General features: G+C 33.8%; 2 protein-coding genes across 8 annotated transcripts; both read right to left on the bottom strand.

Moving 5' to 3' along the window:
* Window positions 1-1,144: 1,144 nt before the first annotated feature.
* LOC103495443 (BRASSINOSTEROID INSENSITIVE 1-associated receptor kinase 1-like) lies at window positions 1,145-10,925 on the bottom strand. 6 transcript variants are annotated; one of them, XM_008457004.3, is made up of 11 exons: window positions 10,506-10,923; window positions 10,117-10,249; window positions 9,950-10,021; window positions 8,467-8,610; window positions 8,111-8,179; window positions 7,915-7,986; window positions 6,833-6,909; window positions 4,365-4,493; window positions 3,935-4,276; window positions 3,253-3,647; window positions 1,145-1,732 (listed from the first exon to the last, which is right to left on the bottom strand). In XM_008457004.3, exons 1-11 carry the CDS (start codon window positions 10,630-10,632, stop codon window positions 1,403-1,405), a joined length of 1,890 nt encoding a protein of 629 aa, XP_008455226.2. In that variant the 5' UTR covers window positions 10,633-10,923; the 3' UTR covers window positions 1,145-1,402. The 6 variants fall into 6 exon arrangements, with proteins under 6 accessions (XP_008455226.2, XP_008455227.2, XP_008455229.2 ...); XM_008457005.3 differs by having other exon boundaries at window positions 10,575-10,923; XM_008457009.3 differs by having other exon boundaries at window positions 1,589-1,789; window positions 10,506-10,925.
* A 1,407-nt stretch (window positions 10,926-12,332) lies between these two features.
* On the bottom strand, window positions 12,333-19,497 carry LOC103495445 (F-box/kelch-repeat protein At1g22040). Of its 2 annotated transcripts, none has more exons than XM_008457010.3 (2): window positions 19,188-19,497; window positions 12,333-14,284 (listed from the first exon to the last, which is right to left on the bottom strand). In XM_008457010.3, the coding sequence occupies exon 2, from the start codon at window positions 14,194-14,196 to the stop codon at window positions 12,757-12,759; it is 1,440 nt and encodes a 479-aa protein (XP_008455232.2). In that variant the 5' UTR covers window positions 14,197-14,284; window positions 19,188-19,497; the 3' UTR covers window positions 12,333-12,756. The 2 variants fall into 2 exon arrangements, with proteins under 2 accessions (XP_008455232.2, XP_050940163.1); XM_051084206.1 differs by lacking the exon at window positions 19,188-19,497 and adding an exon at window positions 18,926-19,136.
* Between the last annotated feature and the right edge of the window lie 2,818 nt (window positions 19,498-22,315).

Raw genomic sequence — 22,315 nt, 5'->3', positions numbered from 1 at the left:
GTCATGTGGTTACTACAACCACTATCAAGATACCATGTAGGCTCTACAACATCGTCTTGAACACTACATGCGAGGAATAGAATGCCTTCATCATTTTTCTTCTGTTCTTTATGCATATTCATGGTGGTATTTCCATCTCCATTTTTTAGTGTCCAACAATTTGCTGGGAAATGACCATACTTTCTACAACTAAAGCATTGAATGTGAGAGAAATTACCACGACCACCTCCTTGGTTTCTGCCAAAGCCTCTTCCTCTTCCGCTTCCTCTTCCGCTTCCTCTTCCTCGAGATAAGGAAGAGCTTTCTTGTGAATTTTCATAGTTTCTATTATCATAGTTTATTCCACCTCCTCGTCTTCCACAACCACCACGTCTTCCACGTGAACCGCCTCTGAATGAAGTTTGCATTTGAAAAACTTCCTCGGGGTTAACATCAAATTGTTTTAATCTTAGCACATGGGATTAAAGAGAACCCATCAAGCTATTTATAAACAACGTAGATAAGTCTTTCGATTCTTCAATTGTAACGATGATATGCTCAAATTTTCTTGGCATACTTCTAAGAATCTTTTCAACAACTCTTTGATCGCCTACTTCTTCACCATTTGATCTTAAGCTATTAACAATTACAAGAATACGATTGAAAAATTCTTCAATAGTTTTAGTTTCTTTCATTTTAATGCAATCAAATTCGGATCTGAGAGCTTGTAACCTTATCATCTTTACTTTATCTTCCCCTTGATAGGTAGATTGTATATATCTCAAGCCGCCTGCAGAAGTAGCTGTTGAAATTCTCTCGAAAATAAATTCATCAACTTGATAAATGAAGAATAAAGTCTTCTTGTCTTTCTTAGGATTTTTTCTTAACTCAACAAGTTATTGATTTGTGAGCTCACTCTAATTCTCAACTTCAGTGTATCCTCTTTCAACAATATCCCACAATTCTTGAGTCATATAACACTTTCATTTGAATACTCCATTGATTAAAATTCTTCCTGCTGAACCTTGGAAGTTGGGGTTGCAACATGTTACCATTTGAACCCATATCTAACCGGAGCTCTGATACCACTTGTTGAAAACGTAATAGGCCCTCACAATACAAATCAAGAAACAATAGAAGAATATTGTTCTCTTATTCACACAACTGAGAAGAAAGAAATTGAATAATATTTCTTAAACTTGAATTTCTTACTCTTTCTTACATACAAATGAGAAACCTTACGCATGTTTATACTAGTAAAAAAGTATATTAAAAGTCATTAACAATAAATATCAATACATGTGACTCTTCATATATCAATGTATTTAGTGATTAACTATTTCATGTATCCCAACTATTCGTGCATATTTAATAATGCAAATTCATGTATTAAGTTTAGATTAATTTAATTTCAACACAATCATCATCTTGGACTAGACAACACATCAGGAGGAAGATGAGCAATGGAATCAATAAACTGGGGAGATCTACTACTCCAGTGGTAAGAATGAACCATATTATTGAAGTTTTGGCGTGAGCTCTCTTCTTTCTGCCATTCCTCCCATCTTTCAGCTAAACCATCGCCTTCCAGCATTTGCAACACCTCCGACATTTTCGGTCGTTCCACCAGGGAGCTTTGCGTGCAAAGCACAGCAACTTGAATTACCTGCTCCAGTTCTTCCTCTACGTAATTACCTCCGAGATCAGGATCAACCAATGTTGCCAGTTTCTTATCATTCAGAAGTCCTTTGACCTTCAGTTTTGAGTTCATATGTCAGCCACCTTTTATTATGCAAGTGTTTGTTTATTACTAGGAAGATCAAAATACCACGGATCAGCAAAAAAGAACATATAAAAGTGTACTGAGTAACACTAAAACTCTAGCAGTGAAACTGAGGATCACAAGAGGATCAATTGAAAGTAAGCTTGTGGGAGAAATTGCAAAACAACTCCTCAAGAATAGGAGATATTACAATATCATTGACACAACACTCTGGGAGGGATAGTTTGGGAGCGTCTCAGCAAACTGTAAAGCTTGGGAGATTAATTTTAGTATTTTGTTATTTCAATAGAATATCGGTCACGAGGCCTTTGATTGAACGAGAAAAAACTAAGGGCCGCCATATGACAACCAAAATCACAGTTATTCTAAAAGTATTTGTGAGAATCCTAATTAGAGGTATATAAGTAAGATTAGTATGATATTAATAAAAGGTATTGTGGGTCATTAATTATTGGTCTATTGGATATAAATAATGGGAGTTATGGACCATAGAGCGTGTAGATGATTTTGGTGAAAGTTTTCATTGGGAGACCTTGGGAGAGAGATAGCCCTCTATTGGTATATTCCCTTTTTTAGTATTGCAATATATTGCTATCTTTTGCATTCTTTTTGTTGAGTTTTCTCGTTAGGTTGGTATTTTATGCTAAAAAGGGGTTTGATTGTGTAATTAGTTGTCTTATTATTTAAGTTGAATTCAGTGGCCAGAGAACCATCCACTCCTTCAATTACCCACTCTAAGCCTGTCAATAAAAAGTAAATACAATTATTTCCAAACATTGCCAGGATATCATCTTTTAAGGATATGCCATGCATCTTTGTTGATTTTAGCAGTAAAACCTCAGAGAAAGATATACCGTGCATCTTTGAAGGGAGGTTATTTTCACATGCTCGAATTTTGCAACTAAGAGAGATAATAATCAGGATGTCAATTGAATAACATAAAAAATACTAGGAGATACAAACCGGCCGGCAAAAGGATAGAGAAGGAAATTTTTTTACCCCTTTCAACTTGTCATTTGGAATCATAAAACCAAAGTTATTTTAACCTTCACTTCAGGTCACTACAGTTTGAGAAACATTTCTATCAACATATTATAGTAGAAAAAACACTCGCTTCTGATTTTTGTAGTCATTTTTACCCAAACTAACTTAAACCAAAATGGATATGAAAGTTAAACTTTCTAAATGGATCTAGGATCCTTTAGGATCAAACTTTTCAGGTAAATTATTCGGATTAATATGATTGTGAAATCCAAAAAAACATAAAACAAACCCATATAATCTAAACAGAAAAGAAACTAAAAGGTATAATTTATTAATCAAAATAGTCATTCTAGTCAAATAACCGATGACAAAAATCAAACCATTTTGCTTTCATGAACTTTATTTGGAGCCCTCTACTACTAATATTAGACATTAGTGAATATTATTATTTAATGCTGGGAACTCTTAAAATGGCACAAGAATTTAGAGTAGAGAGCAATACATACCCAATCAAGCAACATGACATCGTCATCTTTTGCTAACCGAGCAAGATCAAAGGCTTTCTGTCCAGTTACGAGTTCAAGAAGCATTACTCCATAACCAAAAACATCAGTTTTTTCAGAGGACTTTCCAGATGAGAGGTACTCCGGCGGTATATGCCCAATTGTTCCACGAACAGCAGTTGTGACATGAGTGTCCTTGTAGTTCATGAGTTTAACCAACCCAAAATCTCCAACAACTGCCTCGTATTCATCATTTAATAATATATTTGCAGCTTTCACATCACGGTGAATAATTTTAGGATCACAATGATTATGTAAATATTCAAGTCCTCGTGCAGCCCCTAAAGCAACTTGTTTACGTATTGCCCAGTTGAGTGGTGGTTGGCATTGCTTACGCTCTAGAATATTTAACATAGGTTAGTAGAAGATAAACTGATCATATGAAATGAAGGCAGCACAAGAATCACTTGTTTGGGTTTCAAGAACCATTCTTGAGTCTGATGTTTTAGCTTTGTAATGATGATAACCGATAGATATAAAGGACAATAGGTGTCAGTTCCAAGGGATTCTACATTTTTTCAAACTACAGTGTAACACGCTAATGAATAAGAAAAAACACATCTTAAAGGAAAATTGTAAAATTGATCCACTTTCAGGAGGAAAAACAAGTTTGTGTCAAGATTACCTCTTAAGCATGATGCTAGACTTCCATTAGCCATATAAGGATAGACAAGCAATCGTTCAGTTGGTGACATGCAAAATCCATTAAGACGGAGTAGATTACGGTGGACAGCCATGCTGATCATCTCTACTTCAGCCTGAAATTGAAGCTCTCCAACCTCAGCTCGCTCCTCCTTCAATCGTTTAACAGCCACAAGAGAACCATCAGCCAAACGACCTTTATAGACCTTGCCAAATCCACCTTTGCCTAAAATGTTCTGTGGGCTAAAATAATCGGTGGCAACTTGCAGCTCGCGTAGAGAATATTTTTTTAGCTGCCCCAGGTTAATTTCAGGATCTTCTTCAGCTACATACACGTTAATGTAATCAATCAAGTGTGGCAGAGAAACAAGAAATACGGCACATACTAATAAGAAATCTTCTGATTGACCAACCAGGTACATCAAAGAAATGATGCTGTGGAGTTCTTTTTCGCCAAAGAGTAAATGCAATAGCAGGCACAATGACCAACAAAGAAGCTGCAGCAACAATTGCTCCAACTACGATTCCAGTAACTCCATCACCTGAAGCAAAAAATGTTGAATGATCTATCCAAGTCCTTTGGAAGAAGTAAATTTCATTTAAAATAACAATAATAAATACTAATAAAAGAAATGCCAAACAAAAACTACAGGGTAAGAAGAAGTTGAATCGGCAGAGCTCCAAATTTTGAGAGGATAAAATAGGTTGTCAATCTATATTTAAATTGTGTGTTAGGAATTGGAGTCAAAAGCTTCAAGCCCAAAATTTTGGCCCAATTTTATTTCCGGTCGGAATAAATGGTATATGACCATTCGTGTAGAGTTGCATTGTTACATGAATGAAAATGTCTTTTTGAAAAAAATCAATTTGATGAAAAGACGCGACTATTTGAATGGCCACAAATAGTCTATAAATACAACTCTTCTTCAAATTTCTTTTGAGAACTTTTTTCATAATGATTTTCTCTCATAGACATTTCTCCCTTTTGTAAATTTTGTTCAAGTTCGGTTTATAACAAAGTATTGTTCGTTGGATCTTGTGGACGAGGTGTTGCTTCAATAAGAAAGTTAATCTATTTTATCCTATGAGACAATTACTCATGAAACTCAGGCACTAGAGTGAGTAAAATTATCTTAAGGAGACTTGGTTGGGCTTTGATTTTTTTCGACATACCAAGTTTTTTTTTTTATGATATTATTCATATAACATTTCCTTAACCCGAAAGAATTACAATTTGATTGGTTATATTTGGAGGTTGTTTTGATCGGTTAATATCAAAGGTGGGTTATCAAAACAAGAAAAGTTAGACGGTGGAGAAAGCAATTATGGATGGATTACTTTTTTGTTCTTTTGTTTATAGAAGTAACAACTTTCATTGAGAAGAAATGAAAGAATACAAGAGCATACAAAGAAACTCAACCCACAAATACACCCCGACTAAAAGAAGGGGAACCAACTCAGTAAAATGTCACCAATGGGGTAATTACAAGAGGTCTTTGAAATTGAATCCCAAAGGAAAACACGAAATCTGATCAAAGATCAAACCTCACTATAATCTCTTTCTTTACCATGAAACACCCGATCGTTCCTCTTCCCCCAAATGCCTCATAAGATAGCACACACCCCGACAAGCCATAAAAAACCCTCTCTCTAAAGGGCGATGAAGGAGGAACTCGATCATCGCCCGAATGCCCCGATGGCCAAGCAAGGCTAACACCAAACTCTTGCAGAAAAAACCTCCACACAGCTCGCACTACTGGCAATTCCAAAAAAGGTGATCAAGGTCTTCCTCCACCTTCCGCCAAAGAAGAAAATTACGTGGTTGGAGGTTAACGGGCTATGGCCCATTTGGCCAAAATATACCTATATATATGTGTGTTTATGGAAGAACAAAAATTGCACCACAAATGTGTGTGTGCTCTGAGGCGTAAGTGTTGTAAGGGTTTTTATCGAAAGAAGAGACAGTTGTGCCGAGCCCCTCGCCATTGAAGAAAAAAAAAATACACCAGATGGAATTTTATCCCAGTGTCATTTTAGTGTGACAGTGATGAATTGAGTTAAGAGTTTCTCTTGTTGTTTATTCAAGTTACATAGTTTTGGTACTTGAATTCAAATAGTTTTTGTTGGACTATTTGGGAAGAGAGATTTGTAAGCGTGTTCGAGTGTCTTTTTAATCTCCATCATATTAGAACCCGAAGTTGCAGAAGATTAGACGTTGTCCTAAGTTTGAGACGAACCAGTATAATTTTTGGTCTCGTTCTCTTTTCTCCCTTCGTTTTATTATTTACAATTTTATGATCGATTTATTTGGCTCAACCTGTGAAGTGGGAGTTTGAGATATAATTTAGTTTATTCGACATTTATTTATATCTAGTGTAAATTCCCAACATTGTGAAATTTAGGTTTTCTTGTGTAGAAGAGAGACATTACACCAAATCGCATGTCTGGAAAGTAACTGAGAGCAATGGTATCTGATACATATTCGATATTGATTCTTTGCCTCACATGAAGTATTTATGTTTCATAGCATCGGCAGATTTAGCATAGGTCCGAGGGGCTCGAGCCCCCCTCAACTTTATGCTCTTTATATTACATATATATAAAATACCGAAATAATATCAATTCTAGAAGTTAATCTAGTCGTAAAACTATCTCCTAGCCCCTCCTAGACTTAGGTTCAAGCCCCATTGATTCATAAGGAGTATTGTTTTCTTTATAAAAATTGTGATTAAACTATACAATTTACAAAATATGTGTTTGCAAAAACAGAAACAATGTAAAGAACGGTAGAATTCAACAAACGTAATTTCAATTCCATCAAAATTGAAAAGAGTTAAAAATGATGTATTACATACTTTTGTATAAATGCTACCAAGCATACCTGCAGATGTTCGTGGTGTATCTGTCGTTGGGGGAGGAGAAGCAGAGGGAGAAATTTGAAGAGGATTATTGGCAAAACTACAAAATGTGGAAAGATATCAGCCATTGTTTTCTTACATGACCCTTTTTTTACTAGAAACCAAAATGACAAGAACCACAATAGAGATCACCTGAGAATGAAATCATTAGAAATAAATTTTTAAAATATCATTAAAAGAACTGTGGTTGGTATTAAATATTTCGTCAAATTATCTTATTGTATTTAATAACAATGGATTATTTTTTGGAATTATTGTAACTAGCAATTAAAAATATTTACAAAATATAACAAAATTTCAGATTCTAAGCTTCGCAGTTTCTATCAATGTCACATACAGACATTGATAAAAGCCTACAGATAAACACTGAAAAAAGCCTATAGGTAGACATTGATAAAAGGCTATCAATGACATTGATAGAAACTAATAGATCAGTGTCTATCATCAATAGAATTTGAAATTTTGCTATAATTTGTTTCATTTTGCTATATATGAAAATGCCACATTTATTTTTAAACAATGTCATTAATAATTTTATTAGAAGAAACATTATTAAAATTGATGAATAGTTTTATAAGAAGAAATTTTTTGTGTGAAAATTATTCTTCAATTTAATTTGCATATTATCCAAAAACAACATTTTATTTTAATAAACTAAATAACAATAGTTCATGAATTTTAAAAGTTCAGGGCCTATTAGACAAAAAGATTGCACAAAACTTAGTAAAACTACTGTGAGTCCCAAATAATAGAGAGGAAAAATGAAAGTCGTACGGTACTTGGTAAATAAGTTGGTCATGTGAAGGTGAAATAAGGAATGCTAAATAAAACTGATTAGATTTTTTAGAGTATGAAATGGGATTGTCCCACTGTTGGGGGGGTTGGTTTTCCAAATTTGAGGTGGGTTACAAAAATTTATCATATTCCTTAACTCAAGTAAAACTTCTTTGATCTTATTCCTCCATTCTCATTCACAGCAAGTAAACGGAGCCTTATAATTACAGCATACAATGACAAATCCATAGCACATTGAAAATATTCAAACCTGATTGGTGTGAAAAAAGAAAACGAACCATTGACAGGAATATCTCCTGTTAGAAGGTTATTTGAAAGATCCCTGAAACAAAAATTGGGTGGATATAGTTGTCATCGAGGGAACACCTCAAAGAACTAATGTAATAATAATTAAAGGTAATGAGAAACAGTAAATTGTCAACAAGTAGATTTGATGCAAGACTTACAGAAGTTGAAGTGGAACAGTGGTTAAAGACATCGGAATGGTTCCTGATAAGCTATTGTTGTTCAGACGCCTGTATATCACAACCAACAGAGACAAATATAAAAGCTGTTTTTAGGGGAGTCAGATGTTCCCATCAATGTACGATAATAGTCGAAAATATCAAAGTACGATGTTTCTCTTCTTCGAAGAAAATTCATGTTGTTAAAAACCAATTGGTAAAACGTATACATTTTTCAAAAATAAATTTCAGCGGAAAATTGATATAACAAATAGAAAAATAAATGTAACAAGATAGAAAAGAAAATACTATCTAAATTTACCCAACTAACAATCTAATAGAAAGGAAAGTCTACATACAAGGTAGTTAGTTTTGTAAGTTTTCCCAGAGTATCTGGTATTGAACCAGTTAAACTGTTAGAATAAAGATCCAAGCTCTCCAAGTTTTTCAAATTCCCAAATCGTTCTGGAATTGTTCCACTGATGTTATTGTTGTAGAGTTCCCTGACATAGATTAATGAATGATTTTCAAACCACAATATGCATAACTATTTATACCCTCTTAACATGTTTCACTAATGTTATTAATGAAAAGTTACCTGTCAGAGATCAATGAATGACTTTCAAACCAATAACAACATGCATAAAACGACATCGGGTTAATATAGCCATTGCAGTATATTTTAGTTCATACTAAAGATATTTTCAGGACAGGGAAGGGTAGAAAGGGAAAGATACAGAGAGAGAGAGAGAGATGAAAGTCATATATTTGTACTCTCTGCTATCAATGATGCTCATAGTGCTGGTGATATGGATGGTATAGATGGAATACAGTAAAACTGCCTCTTTTGTATCCATTACTTGTAATGGTTAAACTTGGTCTTAGGATCAAACCAATCGATACAATATAACACCGAAGATTGGGCTTCAAAATTACTCAAAACAAGTCTTTTTCTATTAATCAAAATCTTGCAAATACAGGAGATTGTCCTATTTATAGAATACAGTAAACCACGAAGCATACCAATTACTTAGAGAATACCCAACTGACAAACAAACTACTAAAACCAACAACTATTTCCATCTAACATTAACGATCAACAATTTCAAACAAAAAATTACAGGACTTTCTAATCTTACTATTTCATTTCCCTCTGTGTAAAAAAATAACTCATCCTCCGATTCAAAGATAATGAAGTGGAATAATGTTTTCCACATATCAAAGCAGTATGATGCCGTAGCTAACTTGGCTCCTCACTGTGACCATTTGTCGCTAATTTCTTTTTCCTTAACCTCAAATTTTGGGGTGGGGGGAATCTAACTCATGTATTCTATTACTACTTGAAAGTTCCTCTGAATTATCCTCATTAAAATAAGCAATGGCACAACACAAGAATTCTTCCTCTAGCTCAGTCAAAATAGATTGAGAAGGTCCTTGACTATTATTTGGTTCAGGTTATAACAGCTCTTCATTAACTTATCGCCCAAGTAGTACTGGAACTATTTCTAGTTCCTGTGCAAGTCTCCAATAATCCTAGAATCATCTTTTGGTTTCTCAATGCGCATACAGGCATTAGTTAAGTCAAGTAGAAGTTAATCAACTTTCACTATTAACAAACGAAAAGAAAATATAGTATTTGGTTGCTAATATTAAAATTTCACCACCACCTTCATCGTGTCAGAAATAATACTAAGTACTGTGGATGGTTAAGAATTACAGACTGAAAGAGATAATAGTCATCAGTGCTAAGACCGAAAAGAGAAGGGGGGGGAAAACAGATAATATACAACACAAAAAGGAAATAAGAAAGCATAGACTTCCCCTTAAATCAGAATGACTTACAAGTACCGCAAGTTTGTGAGTTGATCAAGTTGTGGAACCAGTTTTCCAGACAGATTCGCATTACCAAGATCACTGTGCAAAATAGTCACAGGAAACATTTTGCATACAAATTCTAGTAAGCTGTGACTAATTAGAGAAACAAAACAGAGTAGGATTAATAAACTTACACACGTATAACTCTTTCATTTTCATCACATGTAATATGAAACCATGTGCAAGGATTCATGAGGATGGTATTCCAACTTTCCAAGGCATGATCGGGGTCAACCAGACTCAGCTTGAAGGCATTTAAGGCATCACCTGTTTAAGACCCACAAAGAAATTGGAAACATACACGTGATATATCTCAATTACACAATTTTTTGGAATCCCATCAACAATTTCATATAGAACCCTTCAACAGGGAAATTATTCCAACATAATCTATACAGCCAATAATGGGAATACAACCACACGCCCGCTGGACTTTCACCAAATACGATTCGTAATACAATGTTCTTGTACATAAAATAAATGGAAAATTGGAACCAAAAAAAAAAGTAGGAGAATCACAAACCTTCCCCATTAGCAGAAACCCGTAAAACGAACCCCATAACGAAAATTAAGCGCAGGAAAGAAAAAACACCTGAAAACACCAACTTTAATCTCCCCATTTCATTGCTTCTCATCTCTACACAGGTCATTTGATAATAAAAACCGATAGGGGGAAACAATGGCGTCGAATTTGAAAACGACGAAAGTGGGGGCGTTGAAGGTAGTTTGAGTGAAGGAAGGTGTGTAATGGGGTATCTGGGAAAGACGAAGCAATCTTGATTGTTGGGTCAAAGAGAGCGACGGAGTGATGGAGTTAATCATTGAAGACATTTCAAGGATCGTTGGTTGAATAATGAAAGTCGTGTTCTTCATGGAAACGAAGAATAGAAAAATGGGAATGGTTTGACTGAAAGAGAAGGTGATTTTGTTTTAATGGTGGAAGTCAACTGGGAGAGAAGAAGAAGGAAGCTGAAGCTGAAGGTTGTAGAAAGAAACTACGCCAAAGCAAAAGAAGACTAATAAATATTATTAGTAAAACGGACCCATTTCACTATTGCGAGTCTTCTTTTTATTTTCCTTTTCAACGGCTACTTTCTTACATGTTTCATGTTTGACCTAAATTTTGATCAAAAATGAAATTTGCGGCTTTCTGATTCTTTTGATAATATCATCTTCGAGTGAAATTATTAAAATATACTTCACATATATGAATTGTGTTTTTTTACTCTCTCGTTACCTTTTGATTCTTTTATTCTTTCTACGTGATCTCGCTCTAAGATTTATAGTTGATCGTGTCAAAACTACACGTGTTGATTCGTCAGAGTTGGTATGTGGTTTTACAGAAGTTTGTTGTGTTAAAGAAGTCGTAGTCATGCCAAAGAAAAAGGAGGAAATGGGGAAAAAATAAAGAAAGAAGAACCTAAGAAGTAGCTATCGCTCTCGGAGAAGGAGAAGTGTAATTTTGTAAATTTGTTGGATGATGACTTTAGAACAAAAGGTTCAAGTTTTTAAGTTTTAAAAAGTCGGACAAAAATGATTTTGAGCTTCAAAATGAATCTTTTGATCAATTATCCTCATTCTTCATGTCTTCAAAAAGGTTGACTATACAATATACGGGTTAGAATGTATATTCATATGACAAAAAGATTATTTTAATAAAGTTTTTAGAAATGGATCAGAAAAAGTTTTTACTATTTAAGTTACTTCAAGAAATTTTCCAATAAAAACCATATCATCGTCAATCAATTCAAAGTTACGAAAGATTATTAGGTCAAAAATGAAATTGAATCACCTTAAATTTAAAAAAAAAACTAATTATAGTAGATAACACTTTTAAAACTAATAAAGTGTATAACAACATTTCTAAAAGATTTCAAATAAATTTTATTGGTGATAGGTTTTTATCACCTGATAAAGTCTAACTTTGAGAACTGAATCCAAATTTTGATTTCTAATATATTCACTAATATTTATTGTATAATTGCTATATTTGCAACTACTTCTAAACAATCATCATTTTAGTTGAACAAAAAAAGAAAAAACTAGTTCATTTTAATTTGAATTACAACCAATGTTACTAAAGTATAAAAAATGTTTTCAAATATAGCAAAATAAACTAAAATTACATTTATAAATATAGCAAAATCTTACCGTCTATCAACGATGGATAGCAATAGACATATATTGATATATATAACTATCAAACAATAGATGTTTATCAATATCTATCATTTTCAACCATAGAAAAAGCATATTTGATCATAAAAGCTCCGAAGACCAAGAAAATGGGAGAATAGCATTATATATTAATCCAAAAATATAGAGAAAAAAAAGCAACTAAAACACTAAGTTAAGATTAATAAAAAGATCATATCCATAGAAACAATTCTATAAGAAACATAGTAGCTCAAACACTGGAACCACTATTGTCAAAAGTATCTACATAATTTTTGTACAATGGAAATTCAAGCTTCAACGAGCAGCTGCTTTTTGACTATTTCCATGCAAGATTTCAGTTCAGCGACTGACTGGAAGACGAAATCTCAGCTTATGAACTTAAAATTAAGGAAGGCAAATAGTCTCTTAAATAGCAAATACGACATATCCACTTAAAATGAAGTTTCAATCCATTAAACCACTGAGGGGGACTACACAATACTTTGGAAAATAAGACTTGCTATTACCGGCCGCATAAAATATTTGCTGCTATAAAGAGAAAAATTCTGAGACTTTCGACTTTGGAGTATTAATAATTATGCTGAAACTATACACGGCTATATAACAAGGGTCTGGCAACTAACCAGTTCGGCTGACCCAACGGTTCGAGTGGCTATCACTTTTGTAAAACTTTCAGATTCTTCTTCTAATTCTTGCAATTCTCTGAAACAGATATCCTGTGAAGACGATGATGACGATGCAGATTGAAAGGAAGCCAGATTGTGGTTTCTCACACCAGCTTGCATAACAGTTATGTTGTTATTTGCATCTTTGGTGATGACATGAAGTTTTTGGGTTAAACCGGCGAGTAAATAAGGAGATTCTGAATCAGAAAAGTCATGAATGGGAATGTCTTCTGCCACAACTTTCCAGGCATCAGATTGGGAATCGTATACCTTGACCTTCGCATTGTCAAGAGAACTAGAAGGATCCAATGCATACAGTTCCCCGTTAACCGTGACACTCAATTTTGTTCCAGCTTGCCTTGCAGGCCATCCCTCACCCATCCCCATGGGCATTTCAACCCAGGTATTCACATCTGGATCATATACTTCTCCTCCAACGTCCACGAAAAAAGGCCAGCAATATAGACTTTGAGGCACAAACAGCTTGCCCTGATATGATGTTAATCCTGTTGCAATTGGCTTGAGTAGATCGGCGAGAAATGCAGTAGGCAATACCTGAGCTTTAGCAAAGGGCATGCTCGGCATTTCAGACCACATGCCAGTATTTGGATCATATACTTCAGCAGATTGTAGAGGTGACAAACCACCATTGCCTCTCGTGACTCCTCCAACTACATAAAGCTTGTTGTTTAAAACTGTAGTTTTACAATAGGCTCTACCAATTGACATAGGGTGTGCTTCATTCCATGTATTTGCCACGGGATCATATCGCCAGACACACCTCATTGCCGAAGCACTGGAGAATCCACCTAACACATACAGACACCCATCAATTGCACCAACAGCACAACCACAGAATGGCATTTGATCTAATGCATCCTTCCTCCCAAGCCAAGCCATTATGGCATCTGCTATTCTCATACTAGAACCTGCCATATTCCAAATCCGTTGCCCAGTTAGACCCTTCTTAGCTTCATCTTCTATAGAAACGGTAGGCATTGGGGGCAATTTCTGCCATCGTCTAGCCTGTGGATCCATAGCATACCACACGAGTTTCCCATCCTTAACTTTTGTCAATATGTACAGCCATTCCTCAGCCGTTCCGAGTTCCTGTCGGAGATGAAAGAGTTGATTGCTTGTAATGGCATGTTTCCATGCTCGAGAGACCATTTTAAGTCTCAAGTAATGTATCCTGGGAACTCTAGCTAAAATCTGGAAAGAAATTTCATCAGGAAGGCTGGAAATCAGTCTCTGGTTTTCCTCCCAATAGTTTGACATCAATTTTTGCTTTTTGCAAGTTTCAACAGGTACAAACTCATTGGGACCACCCTCTCTAGCCCCAAAAATGTTTATGCTCAATTTAGCTCCCATCAAGAAGGTTTGGCCAATTCAGTGTACAAAAATAGAACTCTTCTGAACTAAGCAAGACAACTACTGCCATAGGCTTTCCACATCACATCTGAAAGGCATCATAAATGGAAGGAAAGAATCACGAAAGCAAACTGACAAGAGACACTAAGAAAAAACATGAGGATAAGCAATACCCAACAGAACAGAGAAACCAAGAACTAGACCATGCTATTGGTGAAAGTGAATGACCAACTGGAGGGAAGCAGGTAGAGAGAGAAGCGATGTTACAAAAATGTTTCAAGAAACCTGAGAAATCTTACACTCAAGAGAAAATTGATATATATAGAGAGAGAGATTCAACGTGAATGCATAATAGGAAGCATAGATATGGACTTAGGTAACATACCATTATCAAAAAATTAAGACCACCAATATGACGAGGCAAATAGATTCAAAACTTAATTTGTTTGTGTCATACACATTTTCATACCTACGAATTGAAAATTTTCCATTTCAAAGTAACTTATATTTTAGAGAATAGAAAACTCAGGAACAACACTCACTCATCTCATTAATGTGCAAAAGCCAGGACCAAACATCACCCCCATCCATATCATTCTTTTGCTCAACCAAAACAGTGTCATCACTCTTTTTTTTCCTCTCTTCCCTCTCTCCAGCAGGGTTGCATAAGCTAGACTAAGGCCCTCTCATCTGAAAGACACAACGTGGAACTCCAAAATTCCAATTTTGAACTGTAACTTTTTTCCTCTTCTCTCATGTTTCTATGTTGTCATTCTTGCCCTTCCCCCCGAATCCTTTTTGTTAGCCATAACCAAGAGAAATCTGATGCTAAAATATTCTTATGCTCTCCCATCCTATTGCTTCTCGTCACTTTTCTCCTACCAACATTACGTATATCTAAAGTAAACAAGTGAAACCAATGATACATTTATTGCAGATATATTTTTCAAAAAATAAGACACAAAATCTCCACTGAAATAATGAAAAATGAATAGTGATGAATTTTGAGTCTTTTGATAAAACCCATTTCACATTAAAATTTTGAAACGCTGATTCCCAGCAATGCTTGGCATAGTAACATCCAAAGAATAGGTGAATCATGGATTTAGCTGCTTCAAAACAAAATAGAAAAATTGAAGGCAACACGGATATTGGATGTAGATAGCATCTTCTTATAAAAGAATCTGATGTATTTAAGCGGATGAGCAGAATGATCCACACAAGAACATTTACTCTTATGGGACTATTTGATTTCCACAGTATAAAATACTTTGGGCAAAGAAGAAGAGTGAGCAAGCTTCTTATTCCTCGTCATTCTTTCTTTCGGCATTTGAAGTATCCATACCTGACTGATGAGTCTTTTTTTTTCTCTTTATGAAAGGTGAAAATTACAAAGAAGGTTCAATTCTGTGTTTGGTAGGTCATACATGGACTGAGTTCAACACTTTAGATAGTATTTTAAGAAAGAAGTCTGGGTTGTTTTGTTCCACCTTTATTCTAAGGCAGATGAAAATCTCGACTAATTTCTTTGGAGACTTTCTTGGACCAGCTGGAGTTTCTTTTATGACGTGCTTAGTTTTTAGTTTTCTAGGCATGCTGTAGATATATAATCTAGGAGTTCCTTCTCTATCAACCTTAACAGAAGGGGGATTTTTTTTGGGGAAACATGAGTTCGCACTGAGTTGTGTGATTTGTGGGAGGAGAGGAATAATAGGACCTTTAAAGGGATGGAAAAAATCCCTAAACGGTGTTCGGTTTCTTGTTAGTTTCTATGTTTCTCTTTGGACCCTAGTGATGAATCATTGTATAATTATTTTCTAGGTCTGACTGAAATTGATTGGATCCCTCCTTTTAGGCGCATGCCACTTTGCGGACTTGATTTATTGGATTCCCTTAAAAGGTTTATTTTTTTACCCAACGGAAGTTCAGTTTATTATCACAGGAAAAGAAAAAGATGAGTATCATCTTTGCAAAGGAGAAATGTGTCGCCCGCTATTTGTGAAATAGGGACATCAAAAGCCTCCAAAGAAACAATCTGAACTAGTCTTTTCAATGAGTTTGTTAAAGGACATCACTTACCAAAACAAATAGCAACCGAGATAATGGATCTTCTTGCCTCAATCCTCTAGAAGCCACAATCCTTTCCCTAAGTCTTCCATTTATAAAACCTGTGAATTTTGTAGCTCTTATGCAACCTTTGATCCATATCCATTGTCTTTCAAAACCAAAAAGCATCCTTATTTCTTAAGGAAAGTTCCAATCCATGCAATCAATAGTTTATTCCATATCAAGCTTTAGAATCCATCCCTTCTTTTTCCTCTTTATTAAAAGACTTCTCAACAGTTGGCTCAATAATCGGAAGTATCGAAGATCACTCAGCTTCTTTAAGAATCCCAATAGATTAAATAATCACCGGACTCTTCAATTTCTTTGCCCAATAAAAACTTCATTTCTCTTACTAACATCAACCTCAATGCTTCAAAATCTGCTTCTTTAACAAAATTGACTTCCAACCCATTCATTTTCCTTCTGCATCCCAAATTGACTAATTATGTATCAAATAATTATTAACCTCTTTAATGATGAAAAGAAGTGGAGGATCAACTTTTCCACGAGGCACACGCATAATAATTTCTTCCAAAGAGAAGTGAAAAGGTGCCTTCAGACTATAATCCTTTGAAAAAGTTCTCAAACAGGGATTTACCATCGAATGCTACATGAGGACAAGGCTCATCTAAAGGGACATCTCCAACAACCTGATTAAAACAATAACTACATCCAGGGGGGGTAGTATCAAGCAGCAACAGACATTCATTAGATTCTATGAAAATAACTCTTACATTTGTTAACATGAAAAAATTTTAATACCATATTCTCATTTAGGACTGGAACATTTAGTACTGCCATTGACGAAGGCTAATTAAAGGGAGAACATCAGCCAACTAATTTAGAAATTCTGGTTCACTAATTTAGAAGTTAGTTCACGTGCTTTTCATCTGCCAAGACCAATTGCATATGATTTATGTCCAGAGAATTTGAAAAGGTATTTAAGGATAAATTTCCTCGAATGAAATCTGTAGGATCTTATGGAGAAACATCACCAAATCTAAGAAAAGAATCCCCTCTTGTTCAATCCTTGATTGCAACAGTTGCTGGTACAAACCATATAAATTCTTCTTAACTTCTAGCTGCTAGGAGAAAACCACACAAATTCTTCTTAACATCAATGCAAAACTCAGTCCAATAAATCATATTAAGTGTTTCAAAAGAGATACTAACAAGACCAATAAAGTCTTCACCCTATGCTTCAAAAGTGTTCCATTCCCAACGAGTTAGAGATAAGTTCTTGACATAGATCCATCTACCATACCACATGTATTAATGAGATTCCAATGAAAATGTTTTTCTCCTTACTACTTCTCAAATGAAAATGAAAATTACCAGATTTCATTTTCCATTTAATCCTAGATCATTTGAAATTCTACCCTTCATCCATTTTAAGAAAAGCTGTGTAAAGAAATGATTAAAATAGTGACCTCATAAAGATCCTCTAATACCCCCTCAATATCCTTCCAATCCTTGTGAGCAAACAGTCCAGAAACAACCAGTCACTCATTAAAATTCATGTTCACCACCAATAATTTTCTTAACATCCTTCTGGAATTGAAAAATTCCTTAACCATAGGCAACTTAGTTAGATCCTTTGAAAACCGATAATTTTCCTCAAACTTCATGATAAAATTTCTCAACATACCACAGAAATAAAACCATCCTCGCTTCAGAAACCCACAGGGACACTAATCACTCCTTCCAACAGATATTGGCTACAGTCTACACAATACAATAAAAACTCTGAGGAAGCCCTGTGTTAATGAATAAGGTAATTCCAAAACCTTGTCTATCTTGCTTAGGGAAAAACAAAGATTCAATACATTTCAACAACTCAACCATCTCAAAGCATCAAAGTTGATTTAAAGAGAGGGATGGCTGACTAAAATTCCATATCTGCGACATAAGATCATTCACATTTGCAAGAGATTGCAGTAACATTTCTCTTGCAAGAGCTACTAACCAAACTAGAATGAGACTTATGGAATCTTATAAAGAAATAAAACGGTAGAACATACTTAATTTGAGAGAGATTCTGAAGAAGATGCACTGGTTGAAGGTTGAGGGATGAAGGTTGAGGTAGTCGAGAGGACAGAGGGGTGGAGCATTTTTAGGGGTTCTCAGTTATTGCAGTTTTTTATGCATTTTTACCAACAATAATAAACAATGAGTGATCATTACATTCTGCCAAAATATATAATGCAAATGGGGAGCACCGCATGAGATACAGTTCTCAATTGCTCACAACAAACCCCAGTTAAAGGAATTGGCTAAGCTTATGCAAAGTCACCATAGAGGTAAACCAGCATTAAGAAAAAAGTTCACAAAACCAGATAGAAATACATGAATGTAGCAACACAAACAAGCAATCCATAACAGCAAAAAAAAAATTTGGAAATCAAGAGACTTCTCGTACAATTGAGAACTGCATATCCCACAGCTCGATACAATTTCGGTACAATTTCTCTCATGCTTATAGGGAATAAAACAACATTAACTCACACAAAAGTAAAAGACACCAAAGACAGAAATGGAAAATGTAATTAGAAATATTACAACAGAGCAAAAGCAAAAACACGGAGGAAGTTCAAAAAATGAAAAAAAGGAAGGAAATTTCCACCCGAAGCTAAAGGGGCACAGACCCAATTCGGTCATCAGTTATGAAATCGAATGCCAAAAATAATCAAAGGAACCTATGAAAAACCCCAAATCCCAAAAATTGAGCAAAATCCCATAAATGGCGAGGAAACCCTGAATTTAACAAGTCGAACAAAATCCCAAAAAATGTGGCATCGATCGGGGAAGGGGGGGAGGGGGGATTATCATCATTTGATTTAGACAAGGAAAAGAAATGGGAAATGTGAAGAACAGAAATCAATTACCAAGAATGAATAAGAAGACGAAGGAGAAGGAAGGTCAAAACTGGATTGTGATGAAATCTGAAGCTGTCTCTCTCTTTCTTGGTTTCAACCGTCTGTGAGGGGGGGGGGGGGGGGGGGGGGGGGGGGGGGAGGGGGATGTGTGTGTGAACAGCCGAAAATCGTCACCACCAACCATGAGTGATCAGCTGCAACGCGGTTCCATATTTGAGAAGAATCTAAGCCATTGAGTGAAAAAGCATCCCATGAATCCTCAATTATTTTGGCTTCCGTCGCCTCACGTTTTCCATATCTCGTCGTCACCTTTAGACGTGGCTCATTCACCATGTTACTCAATAATATTTAAATCATTTTTCTAATCTTATAATTACTCTATTTACTTTCTCATTACATAAAAAATTATATTTGTTTATCTCAAATTTGAGTTTTTGTTGAGAAAATTTTTCTAAATATAACGAACTAATGTAATGAAATATAGTATGGATAAGAAAATCATTTTTTAAATATTTCAGATTTGTCGTTCTATATTTTTTTCAATTTTTTATTGTCTTCATATGTATTCCCGTCGTTTTTTTCATTTTTTTTTTAGATTTGGATAACTAAATCTATTTCTATTCTTGTTTTTCTATGTACGTGCATTTGTTTCTTCTTCTTTCTTCTTTTTCCTTTTTTAGGTATATGCATCATTATCGTCTTTCTCCTTTCCTTTTGTGTATAAATAATATTAAAAAAAATGGTTTACACAAAAAAGAAAAAAAAATAGATTTGGAATCCCAAATCTAAACGATCCTATGCTAAATTTTGAAAAAAAAATTTAGATCTGGAATCCCAAATCTAAATTGTGTAGACAAATCTAAACGACCGTATAGAAATAGCATTACCAAATAGATTACGCACATTGTTGATATGGCATTTATGATATTTTATACGGTTGATCCTGAGTTTTTTCCATTTTCGGAATTGTTCATAAATACTTGGTTGTTTTTTATATTTTTTAAAAAACCATTTTTCTTAACTTATTCGTAACTAATTATTCTTAAAAACTTTCTCTGGAGTTTAAATTTTTATAAATTATATATATATATACCATATTTACTTTCTCATTACTTAAAACAACTTTTACATTAATAAAACAATTTTTACCATATATAATTATATATTTGTTGAATAAATAATAATGTAAAAGGTGAATTTTTGCTAATTTACTTATAACAAATTAATTTTGGCACTTTTTCTATTGTTAAAGTACTCATGGTGCCAAATAAGAAACAAAGTTAATTATTTCAATCTTTTTTATTTTTTATATACTTTTAAATATACACTCAGCTAATTTAAATTTATATTTTAAAAAAAAAATTCATCTGATTTAAAAATTAAATTACAAATTAAAATATAAGATAAGGATGAGTTTACACACTTACTATTTTTGTTTTTATCTTCATTTCATTTTTAATGTGTGAACTTCTTTTTTCTAGCGATAATATATTTTTAATTATATGATCAAAAGTTGAATTTCAATTTAAAATAATTATATAATTTCTATAAACTTCTCATTAATATAGAATGAAACTGAACGTCTCTCTCCTATTCTATTATCTTATTAGGATTTGTCTTTCTTCATGTAAGATATTCTATAATTGAGTGCAAGGGTTTATTAACACAAAGTGACTCTAACCTCTAGCTTTGTTTTCGAGATCTCTTTCCTATTTGCCTGACTCATCAACCTATTCCACTGTGTCTAAAAAGAAAGGATAGGATCATACTAATTGTTCTCAATCCCAAACTTCCGATGATTCAACCAATAGATGCATTTTGAACTATCTATAAGAAATTATAACTTTTAAAATAATTATACATTTTTTAAACACGTAATATCTAGATGAACCTTATTCTTGACAATTTTTTTTTTTTTTTTTGGGGGGGTTGAGAAAACATTATATTTGAAATGTAGTGTAGAAATGGAAAGTGGACAGAAAAAGAATTAAAGAGGTTGACGTGGACATCGATAACCGTGACATCTCAGCTGGCAATTCGGTAAACCTGTCGTTTACCTCTTCACAAAGTCTGGTCCTCTCAGTCTCTCATTTACTTTTCTTTCAAATTTTCCAATATAACAACACAACCATAATTGGAGCAGTTGGTTTCGTAATATTCATTTTTAAGTTACCACTCTCAATTCTCTTACTTTGTTATTTTTATTATTACGTCGTTAGAGAAATTGGTCTTTTTAAAAAAAAAATAATAATAATAAAACGTCAAGATATTTATACTGAAAACGATTTTTTTTTTTTATACATAATCGTTTAGATTTGACTATTGCTTATTACATATCTTTTAGAATTTACTTTAATTTGGTTAGAATTGGCTTTAATCGTTTATTACAAATCTAAACGATTTTCTTTTTTTAACATTTAGATTTGTCATGATTTATTTTTTTCACACGACCGTTTACTTTTTTTACGTTTACATTTGGTTACTCAAATCTAAATGATTTTTTTAAGATTCTTTATACACTATCTTTTAGATTTTGCTATTTTTTTTTTGTACGTTTAGATTTGGTTACTCGGACGTAAAAAAATAGAGGAAAATAAAATTCTTTATACACCATCATTTAGATTTTACTAGTACGTTTAGATTTGACTACCCAAATTTTGGAAGAGTAAAAAAGAAGAGAAATAGAAGAAAAAAAACATGGAAAGAAATCGCAATTGAAAAAGAAAAAAAAAAGGAAGAAGATATGAAAAAAATTGTAGCAAGAAGAAGAAGAAAAATGGAAACTTTGTCATACAGACCATAAATAATTTAGTGTTATGTTCCATTGAAAATTTAATTCCCTTAAAAAAAAATCAATAACATATTAAAAAAAATATAAAAAAAATTATTAGTCTCAAAGTTGAGAATCTAAATAGAATCAAATATTTTCTTCGAATTTGATGAATTAATTTGATGTGTTGTCGGGAGTATAATGTTATGTTATCTTTGAATTTAATCAAACCATTAAAGACATAAGCTTTTTTTTTTCCTCCTAACAAACATTTTATAATCTAATTTGGTTTTGTAAAGTAATTAATGAATTTATAAATACTCTCGATTTTGTTTGTCTATTTTGTATCATGTTTTCAAAGACATGA

Source organism: Cucumis melo, chromosome 1 (genome assembly GCF_025177605.1).
Source record: "Cucumis melo cultivar AY chromosome 1, USDA_Cmelo_AY_1.0, whole genome shotgun sequence".
Taxonomy (NCBI): domain Eukaryota; kingdom Viridiplantae; phylum Streptophyta; class Magnoliopsida; order Cucurbitales; family Cucurbitaceae; genus Cucumis; species Cucumis melo.
This window is presented reverse-complemented; position numbering and strand designations above follow the sequence as displayed.

Excerpts from the sequence above, each read along its gene's own strand:
- LOC103495443 (XM_008457004.3), bottom strand. The coding sequence starts at position 10,632 with ATGACCTGTGTAGAGATGAGAAGCAATGAAATGGGGAGATTAAAGTTG. Across the intron at positions 8,180-8,466 it reads CTTACAAAACTAACTACCTT|GCGTCTGAACAACAATAGCT; the intron begins GTATGTAGACTT and ends TGTGATATACAG. Across the intron at positions 1,733-3,252 it reads ATGTCATGTTGCTTGATTGG|GTCAAAGGACTTCTGAATGA; the intron begins GTATGTATTGCT and ends TCAAAACTGAAG.
- LOC103495445 (XM_008457010.3), bottom strand. The coding sequence starts at position 14,196 with ATGGGAGCTAAATTGAGCATAAACATTTTTGGGGCTAGAGAGGGTGGT.